The sequence below is a fragment of the Triticum dicoccoides genome, chromosome 5B (genome assembly GCF_002162155.2).
Source record: "Triticum dicoccoides isolate Atlit2015 ecotype Zavitan chromosome 5B, WEW_v2.0, whole genome shotgun sequence".
In the NCBI taxonomy this organism is placed as follows: Eukaryota; Viridiplantae; Streptophyta; class Magnoliopsida; order Poales; family Poaceae; genus Triticum; species Triticum dicoccoides.
The window spans coordinates 644,508,177-644,518,854 of record NC_041389.1 but is presented as its reverse complement, the minus strand read 5'-3'; the positions used below and the strand labels follow the sequence as shown (position 1 = coordinate 644,518,854).

General features: G+C 43.5%; 1 protein-coding gene across 1 annotated transcript; it reads left to right on the top strand.

Moving 5' to 3' along the window:
- Positions 1–369: 369 nt before the first annotated feature.
- On the top strand, positions 370–8,033 carry LOC119312295 (involucrin-like). Its single transcript, XM_037588017.1, has 6 exons — positions 370–790; positions 1,502–1,572; positions 2,272–3,026; positions 4,752–4,863; positions 6,963–7,660; positions 7,737–8,033. Exons 1-6 carry the CDS (start codon positions 481–483, stop codon positions 7,840–7,842), a joined length of 2,052 nt encoding a protein of 683 aa, XP_037443914.1. The 5' UTR covers positions 370–480; the 3' UTR covers positions 7,843–8,033.
- Positions 8,034–10,678: the final 2,645 nt, after the last annotated feature.

Below are 10,678 nucleotides of genomic sequence, written 5' to 3'. Positions count from 1 at the left end.
CAATGTTTACACTTCAAGGTGACCAAACCAAGTATAGTGACCAAAACCTAGAGTAAGAGAATGTTCCGCGAGATTGCGTGCCTCGACATTTGATGCCCTAGACTCAAAACCGAAAGAACAAGAAGTAAAACTATTAGCCATGCCTATGATTTCCTTTTTTTTTTTTGGGTTTCGTTGCATCGCCTGATGGACCAGTCCATAGTTGGAAAAGTCAAAAAATATCCTGGACTCTGTTCGACTCAGGGTGGTTGTTACAGCTACAGCCCAATAGCAGCGCAGGCCAGAAGTTAGTAATCTCTACCAGCAGCAGAACCCAACGGGCCGAAATTTCCCAGACACGCGCCTTCCCCTTCGTCGTCCCCAACTCCGGCCGCGCAGCTCCCACCTCCGCCCGAGCTACCTCCCCGCGGCGACCGAGGAGATCCCGGTGCTCCGCCCGCGCCAGACGCGCAGCCCGATCGTAACCCTCCGTCGCGCGGGATGGCGGCGGCGGCTCATCTGCTGGGCGACGACGGCCGCGGCTACGAGCTGGCGCGGCGGCTGGAGGCCTGCGGCGCGTGGCGCGCGTGGCTCGGCGACGGCGCGCACGCCTCCCTCGCGCCGCACCTCGCGTCCGCCTCCACCTGGGACGCCTTCCTCTGCCCCTCCTCCTCCTCATCCTCCTCGCCCCCGCGCCAGCTCCTCCTCCTCCAGCTCCGCGTCCGCGCGCTCCTCTTCGACAAGGCCTCCGCCGCGCTCGTCCTCCGCGCCGGCGCCTCCACCGCCGGCCCCCACTCCCTCAACGCCAGCTGTGAGTGAAGCCCCTCCTCCACCACCTCTGCTCGCGCCACTCTGTTGCTGAGATTTGGGGAAATCCTTTGCTGCCACGAACCAACGAACCACTGGGCCTGGGGTCTGAAGACTCCGAGCTAGAAATTTGTAGGCGAGGTTGACTTGGTTACATGGTGTTCTAGGTTTCATGGGGATGATCAATGTTTACATTCCAGTGTCTTCAGTGGGATGTGGTGCCATTCATCATGGATCGATATCTTTTTGTTACACCCTAATATCGGGTGTTTGCCTACTTCTCTAACTGATTAGTAACTGAGGATTGAAATGTTATCCGTGAGTTCAATTTTAATGTCTGAGGCCTGCTGTAGTTGTTTGGATTTGAAATGGTATCGTGGCTTGAAATGTAGCATATCTTGCATGTTTTTTTCTTTTCTTAAGAGGTGTTATTAGTTGCAACTGTAACTGCTTTGGAATTTAAGTCAAGACTATGTTTTCTCTCCTACTATTGGTTAAGTTCTGTTGGATGTCCTAAATGTCTGTGCCAATGTCAGATGCAGAAAAAGGTGATAAAACGTGCTAGCTCAAGATTTGGATAATAACTAGTTGTTGATAAGAAATGATTAACGTTTGACTTGGAGGGAATTCGGTGTAATATCAATCTTGGTTGCTAGCTGCTAGGGCTTAAATGTCTGCCATTATTGATCGTGATTTCCCCTTTTGTTGATCCCAGATCTTCAGCTTCATGGAGATGATATTTATTTCTCGTTGGAAGATGAGCAGGAAGATAACACTCAACATCAAGTATAGTTATATTCCCCATCTAATGTTTGTTTGTTCCGCTGATATATGCAAATGTTTCTCGAAAGCTTGTTTTTGCTGCCTGATATTTATTTCTGTTGACTTTTATTTGATTTGAAAACATCTTATAGTAATTTCCCTAGTTACGAACCTTTGTCACAGTTTTTTTCATGACATGTTCAAAGAACCTTTTTTTATAATAGCGACTGTTGCTATTGTTGCTTATCTAGATCATAGACATGGTTTCCTGAAAACCTCCTGTGCATGGTTGTAGGAATTGTTCGACCTATTTTATTCAAAGACGTTGAAATTAGGTTCTTGACGGGACATGTGTGAACAGATCTCACTTTCACCCTACTTGCCGTGTTATAACCTGCTTCTTTTACTATCATATGCTTCACGTTGGTTTCATATTAAATGTTACATATCATGCTGCCAACCTAGTTACATACGTAACTGTTGAATGTGTTCCTTAATTGCTACTCCCTCCGTCCTATAATATAAGACGTTTTTTGACACTACACTAGTTTTAAAAAATGTCTTACATTACGGGACGGAGGGAGTAAAAAGCACATCCATATTTCTTCTCAGTTTGCTATATTAACTCTCTATAGCATTTTTGGGTGGTATATGCTAAATAAGAGGGCAACAGTTTCATTCCTATGTTATATTCTGATGGTTATAACTGTTCTTGTTCTGCAGATGCAATCTGGAACTTCGTTTAGTCCAAGCAGGGAGAGTTCGATGTTATCTCAAAGGCATAAGCGACATGATGAGTTACCTGCCACATGGTACAAGCAATATGCTGAAAAGTTCAGGACATTGCATGGCAAGTTTCGCACAGATGACAAAGAAATGCCAAAGAGAACACCAGAGGGAATGTCTGAGTATCTTAAGGTTTGCAGTCTGCATAAAAGGAAGAGGACTGTGTTTATGGACAACCAGGGTCCCAACATTATGTTGGAAAATGGGGAATTCAGTAATTTAACAGATGATCTTTTCATTCCGGAAATTCGATTTCCAGCTGACTGTGTTCCAGAAAGTGCAATCCCTAGAGAGAGTGGGATATCTATCAGCAATAAAATAGAAGTTCATGGTGTTCTTGATAATTTACCGGCACCTGTTAGTCGCAACACTGCAATGCTTGAAAGGTTTGGAATGATGCCTGAGTACTACAAGACAGGAAACAAATATAGAGGGAAGGATGTATCTAAAGTAGAAGGAAAATCTTTAAGTCAAGAGCAAGCTTTGCTTATCATACGGAAGTTGGTTGCTCGATACTTAGCGCTTGCAGGCTTTGAAAGTGGAACTGCAGGGTCTGTTGATGATTTTTCAGAAATCATAGTTAAGCACATCTCTAAGCTTGGGCGCAGTTTGAAACTTATAACTGACAGCTACAGGAAACAATTTTCATCCATCGAACTTCTTAAGATGTTCCTACAGACTGTTGGCTATAGGTATGCTGAGCCTTTTTTGTATACATGTTTCTTCCCTGCTCTGTTTGTGTACCTGTAGCCTTTTTTGTTTACATGTTCCTTCCTTGTTCTGTTTGTACTACGTGTGTTCTTGTCAGTATTCCGTAGACGGGAAAAAAACTGTATGGCATATGACTTGCTTAAATAGCCATGTTTGTTTTTCTATCTGAAATCATATTGCTTCTCTGACAAGCATGCTGATAGATGCACTAATCTAAATGGGAACAACACCTAGTTTTAAAAGAATGGGCCCTGTTTGCCTTTTCCACTTGTCTGAGGAAAGCTCTAGTTAACACATGACAGACATGTATGTATCGCTAGTATTGAATGGTAGATATGGGATGCACTTCTGCGCCAGTAGTATACCATGTTGGTGTTGTTATTGGTCTTACCTCCCCCGCAACCCTGACATGTTGGTGAGGAAGAAGGCAAAATAAAAAAGGGAGGGGAAATATACACAAGGTTGTCAGGGAAAAGGAAATGTTATCTCCGTTGATCGATGTTTGGTAGGGTTCAGGTATATGTTTTGCATGCTCCCACACACATGGGAGTTAAATTAGCTCACGTGGCCAAAAATCTCAATAGGGCATGACAGCTTACACCTTTTCACCGAGCTTCACAATACTGTTGTAAGTGTCACTGACAATGGTCTCTGAGTATGCACTGCCAGGTTTAATTTGCCTGCTTCCCATGTCTTCCCTAGTTATGACTTCCTTCCTGATCTTCACTGCTGATTTGCTGGGGCCGTCATTATCACCAAGGGGGCCATGGCACTTTGCTTCACTGAGAATGGTTAAGATAAACAGTGATAACTTCTCTTGACACCTCTTTAAAGGTTCATTTATTTGTTTCAGTTTCACACCCTCACTATAAGGTTTTCCTTATTTCTGTTGTCCTAGCAGTAGGTTTGGCCACGTCAGCATGGTTTCCTATAAATGATATTCTTGATCTGTGAATAATGTATTATGCATTAACATTTTAGCAGATCTGTGAATGTGACACACTTTTGACCGAAAATGCTATTCTTGATCTAGCTCCCTTCATCCTAACTCCTTTATACATGTCCATACCGACACAGTTCTTTCTTTCTGGTTAATAACTACCCACGTATGAGTTCATAAATACCTTATTCTTCTAATATTGTATTGAATGATGCTAGATTGTGCCAACTCCACCAGGTAAAATTTGTTTTAGGACAGGGTCATATAGACCAATATAGATGCTTCTCTAACAACATTGGACAAAGAGTTCATTACTAAAAACCACGGCTTCAGGGGACCGTATTACAGTTTAGCACAACGTTTGAACTTGGTAGCTCTGGACTTGTATTATGGCACCCCGAACTTGTTGTTTTAAGTAATTATCTCTTTGTCAAAGAAATCACTATCACTGTGCCCTGTTCCTGACTAGAAGACGCATGTTTGTCTGAAGTAACATAAATGTTTGAGCTTGGGAAAGGTTTCAGTTCACCATCCAATATGCAAGGTCCCAGGTAAGTATTTAACAAGAGAAGTAGTGAAAACGTGCAAGCGGTTATAATGACATTCAGTTTTTCAAAATGAAAATTTACAGTACGGCTTAACAAATCAAGGTACTCTACTAACAGAATTGATTTAATTTGATGGCAGAGCTGTACACATTCAGCATATGTTGTTTAGCAAATAAACTGTTGAGCTCATGATTTCGTTTTTCTTATGTAACATTTAGTAACATTGGACCCTTAATGGAGATTACAAAGATGGGGAGTAGAGTGGCTAGCCACCCAGTTCATCAAGATGCACAAGTACAAAATCAAAATAATCTCCTTCAAGCCCAACAGGTTGGCAACTACTGCTGGTTACCATACTTTATGTTGCGTATACATTGCTTACCTTCTTTTTCTACCATTTCTGTACGCTACTTCAATAAATTTTTCCTTCCTCAGAAGGATTAGTTGTTTATACTACTATATTTAAAAAGCATGTACCCACAATTGTCCAAAGTTGATGGATTCAGCCAACTAACACGACAACACATAAGGTATTACAACGGCATTCTCAAACGCCTCTAGAAGACGTAAAAATGCCTCCAATTGTTTTGTGTGGCATTTCTATAAAATGCTAGAGAAGCTCATGAAGGGGAAAGTCAACTGAGACGTTTCCAGTAACCCCTTTAAAGATCTGGCATTCAGCGGCGTTTTACAGACGCCAAAAACGAGGTTTCGGGGCAATTTCCTAAAGCGCTGTAAACTTCTCGACCAAAATCAGAAAACAGAACTAACAAACACCATGGGGTCTTCTTCTCTTTCTCTTTTTATCTTTTCTGTGCCAAATGGCTATCTATCTTTCTTTCCAGGCTGAGAATTTGAATTAAATCTGACTAGACAAGCCCATTAGCGAGAGAAATGTCATCAGTACTTGTCATTTCTGAAACACTGCCTATGTTTGCACATTTTAACTACCTCCAACTCTTTCTCGCCAAGTGGTATGGGACTAAAAACAACCTCGCGCGAGAAAAAAACTGTATAAATAGAGAGGCATGCATGATTCGAACGCTGCATCGGCTGGAAAACATTGTAGCGCACTTACCACAAGAAAGGTAATGTTATTGGCAAGAATTCATATGCCCTTTTTACTGATACATACACGGGCATGTCCCCTCCATTGACGCCGACGCCCAGGAGTATCCATTAGGAGGCGTTTCTTACAAATGCCTCAAAATCTCTTTCAATTTGAGGCTTCCAGAAAACGCCTCCACAGCTGTCTGTTTTGTGGTGATTTGCAAAAAATGCCCTGACACTGACAGCTTCATCCAGTCTGAGGTGTTCTCCAAAAATGCCTTAAGCTAGAGATGATTTGGGGCGAACCTGATAGAACACCTTCTTAGATGCTATTCTGAGGTGTTTATTAAAACGCCCTGAACAGAACATTTTCTGTTATTAACTTGTTGTAGTGTAAACAAGCTCTTTGGCTAAGCTGCCCACAAGTAAATTCACTTGATGGGAATGGATATTAGTTTCTGGCTGGTCATCGTGACAGCTGTGTAATCTTGCTGATACTTTAATTTTTAGAGGCACTTACAAATTATAATTAGTGGTAAGGGGAGCCTTAGCGCAGTGGTAAAGCTGCTGCCTTGTGACCATGAGGTCACGGGTTCAAGTCCTGGAAACAGCCTCTTACAGAAATGTAGGGAAAGGCTGCGTACAATAGACCCAAAGTGGTCGGACCCTTCCCCAGACCCTGCGCAAGCGGGAGCTACATGCACTGGGGCTGCCCTTTTTTACAAATTATAATTAGTGCAAGTATCTTTGAGATTTGGGTAGAACGGGTTGCAAACCAATGTTCTTGCCTCAGAATAGGCCTCCTTATTCTTCTAATTGTTCAGTCATGTAAAGAAAAAATCTGCTAACTCTTGCAACTTGGAACCAACTCCCAGAACTAATGTATGACCATTCACTGTGATTGGCTACCCATTGAACTGGGAGTGGTTCTAGAATTCAGTCTCTACATTCGCCCACTGAACCAGCTGGTTTTGTGACATCCGGCTGGTTTTGAATGGTCACTAATCACAGTGATGGGAACTATTTTGCTTCTGCTACATTTGTTTGTTTGATTAGCCACTGTTTGAAGCAAATTTTTTTTTGAGGCAAATGGTTGCTATTCTTTTTATTGTGATCCAATGGGGAGGATCCCATGGACGATATATTAAGAGAGAACCCACCCGGGTGAGATACCACAAATTCGCTCCCGATGGGATTCGAACATCGGTCAGCCAGGATGCGCCGCTGCGACCTAGCGAGTTCTATGCTATTCTTTTTATCATCTATGCACACACTTGAAACTATTACTGTTTTCGGAAATGTCTTCTCTGTGAAACCATAACATCATTTTCTCATGCTGCCCCTAACATTAACACACAGTTAATATGTTTAATTGGCAGCTCCAGAGGCAGTACACTCCTCAAATGACTATCCATAACCAGAATCTGACTGCACAGCAGCAGCACCAGCTGCTGCAGCAGCAACAGTGGATGAGGCGGAACCAAATGGCGGGCCCCCGTGGCGCTCTTACGATGTCGGACAAAGCCCAGGCCCTGGTAAACGTGAAGCTAGAGAACACCATGGATTCACAAATAGATAGCCCGTACGGATCTCTCACCAGACAACAACAACAGATGCAGCAGCTGAGGCACCAGCAGCTACTGCAGCAGCAGCAACAGAAGCAGATCCAGCAGCAGCAGGTATTGCAGCTGCACCAGCAGCAACAGCAGCAGCAGCCGCAGCAGCAGCAACAGCTCCAGCCACAGCAGCAACAACACCTCCAGCAGCACCAACACCTCCAGCAGCAGCACCACCACCAGCAACAGCAGCTTCAGCAGCAGCACCACCACCAGCAACAGCAGCTTCAGCAGCAGCTGGGCATGTCCGGAAACCAGAGCGCCCAAGCCCAGCTAGCGCAGCAGCAGCTGGGCATGTCTGGAAACCAGAGCGCGCAAGCCCAGCTAGCGCAGCATCAGCTGGGCATGTCCGGAAACCAGAGCGCGCAAGCCCAGCTAGCGCAGCAGCAGCTGGGCATGTCTGGAAACCAGAGCGCCCAAGCCCAGCTAGCGCAGCAGTTCAAACAAGTGCCGCAGTCGATGTAAGTAACCCCAGTTCTTGGCCGGTTTTACGCCGCCATCATCTGCTTCAGTCCCTTGATCCGCGCTGTGTTGTAGGAACTCGTACGGCATGCGGGTGCCGCCTGTGAAGGTGGAGGCGTTCCACGAACTGGTGAGCGGGGACTCGTCCAGCGACACCAGCAAACTCACATCTCCCAAGTAGATCATCCATCCCTGTGCCGATGAAAATGTACACTGTATAACTCTGTAATGTACAAAAGGGACGTACGTTCACTGTTCTTGCAATTCTACCGTCTCATCTGTTTTCACCAGCCTGTGTATCGTAGATGCAATGCAACAGGTTTATACTACTTACTAATTGAGGTGATTTAAGTAATGTGTTCGTTATTATTAGCTCATGCGTTTTCACGGTACCAAACTTACCTGTCTCAGCAATTTCCGGTTTCTAAGAGTAGATTTTTGGCTCCCGGCCTACATGGAGCCTGAATTTTTAAACAATACAAAAAAAAAAATTCATATTTTGAAGTTCAAAAATTTCTGAAAAAAATACACGTGTACATAGGGATCTTATCTACAAGTATGTAAATTTTCATGATGAAATAAGTTTAATGGCATGTGTTCCTTCGGTGAAATATTCTATCAAATTTAATGGTAAATTATTGCAGTCAAGAGGGTTGCGGCAAGGTGATCCATTGTCTCCTTTTTTGTTCCTGTTTGTTGCTGACGCGCTATCTGCTTTGATCAGTAAGTCAATGACCAAGGAGGGACTAGAAGGGATCAAGATTTGTCATAGAGCTCCAGTTATTTCACACCTCCTTTTCACGGACGATTCTTTGTTATTTTTCCGTGCTTCTATGCAACGGGCAACGTTGGTGAGAGGTTTGTTGAACACTTATGCATCGGCGTCAGGGCAACTTATAAACCTTGCAAAGTGCTCCATCCTCTTCTCCGACAATTGTTTGTCGTCTGAGGCCGCGGGAATTAAGTCAATTCTGAAGGTGCCTCAAGAGGTTTTTGATCCTAAGTATCTTGGTTTGCCTGTACCTGAAGGGAGAATGCATAAGGGGAGATTTCAAACAGTGCAAGCCCGACTTAGTAAGAAACTCGTTGATTGGAGTGAATAGTACATGGCAACTTCGAGCAAGGAACTATTAATTAAATCAGTTGCGCAAGCCATACCCACCTGTGTGATGAGTGTATTCCAGCTGCCGATCTCTGTACTGGATGATTTTACACGATTAATGCGGCAATACTGGTGGGGTGTAGAGAAAGGAAAACGAAAGATGGCTTGGTTAAGTTGGGACAAGATGAAGCTACCAAAGTCCAAGGGTGGTATGGGTTTCCGTGACATGCGGGCCTTTAACCAAGCGCTGCTCGCAAAGCAGGCCTGGCGACTCCTTGATAATCCAGAAAGTTTGTGTGCGCGATTATTACAAGCGAAGTACTGTCCCAATGGGAATTTATTGGACACAATATTTACAGGAAACTCTTCAGCAGTGTGGAAAGGAATTGAACATGGTCTGGAACCGGTTAAAAAAGGCATCATTTGGCGGGTTAGAGATGGTTCATTGATACGTACTTTCGGCCGGTCACACCGAAAGGGAACTGTCGATTCAACCGTGTGTCTAATTTTCTTGATGATAATGGTGCTTGGATGGTGGAATGTTTGAATGATCTTTTTTGGCCGTTGGACGTCCGTGAAATTCTGAAAATTCGTACTTCACCGAGACAACGTCAAGATTTCTTTGCCTGGCACCCGGAGAAGAACGGGTGTTTTTCCGTGAAAAGTGCGTACTACCTGGCGACGGCCATGCATGATTAACAGTTCGCCGACGGGGCATCGAGCACTAGCCCCGACGGGAATCGATCCATTTGGAATCTTATCTGGAACTCTTGTGTTCCTTTACGCATGAAACATACGGCTTGGAGAGCGGCGACTGGTGCGTTGGCTACTACCACTGGTGGAAAAAGGGCCTTTGGTCGCGGTTCACAACTGCCATTAGTCGCGGTTGCGCAACCGCGACCGAACGGGCGCGACTAAAGGCCCCCCCCTTTAGTCGCGGTTGCTTAAGAACCGCGACTAAAGGCCCGTCCACGTGGGCGCCAGGTGGCCTTCGGGGCGGAGGACCTTTAGTCGCGGTTCTTGTGGCTAACCGCGACTAAAGGCCGCCACAGGTTTTTGAAAAAAAAAATTGATTTTTTTTTCAAATTTCTGAATTATTTTAACCTCTAGTCTCTAATCACCACCCCTCATCACTTCTCAATTTATTCTTTTATCACCCCTCATCATTCCAAATCATCTAACTTCCCAACCGGTCACCCATCCCTCTCACTACTCCAGCCCAAGCACACTTAACTTCCGGGTTCTATTCTCCCACGCTCCAAGTCTGCACTTGTTGTTTTCCTGACAATAATAAGATGTCAATCCTATTAACCTTCAGGAATTTTGCTTGAGCATGAAGTGACACATTTCACTGTTTGAGTTTGAAACTATTGTTTTAAAAAACAATAATTATTTAGTAACACTAATATTTCTTGAATAATTAGTTTGACCATTGTTTGACCACAGTTGACCACAGTTTGACCAGATTTGACCAAAATTGAAATAATTAAAATAATTATTTAGTAACACTAATATTCTAGAATAATTAGTTTGACCATTGTTTGACCATAGTTTGCCCACTGTTTGAATATTTTTCAATTTTTTCCACTCTAGATCTTACAAGCCCCGTAACTTTTTTTCTATTAGGTTTTTGAGGATTTTGAAAATGTTTGAGGATTTTTCCACTCTAGATCTTACAAGCCCCGTAATTTGGATGTAACTTTTCGAGTAGATGATTTTTCATATAAAAAACTTTTTCATCCGAGTTAGTATAAAAATTTTTTCCCATTTTTACAAATTTCAGAGAGATTTTGCAAATAAAGTCAAAATTCACATTTGCAAATTTTCCCAACAACTAGACCACATATCACATGAGAAACTTATTTTCTTTTATTTTTTTGACATTTCCATTATTTTCTTTTATTTTTTTTAAAAC

Coding starts and splice junctions, on each gene's coding strand:
- LOC119312295 (XM_037588017.1), top strand. CDS start 481: ATGGCGGCGGCGGCTCATCTGCTGGGCGACGACGGCCGCGGCTACGAG. Junction 791..1,501: donor CCACTCCCTCAACGCCAGCT/GTGAGTGAAGCC, acceptor TGTTGATCCCAG/ATCTTCAGCTTCATGGAGAT. Junction 3,027..4,751: donor CTACAGACTGTTGGCTATAG/GTATGCTGAGCC, acceptor TGTAACATTTAG/TAACATTGGACCCTTAATGG.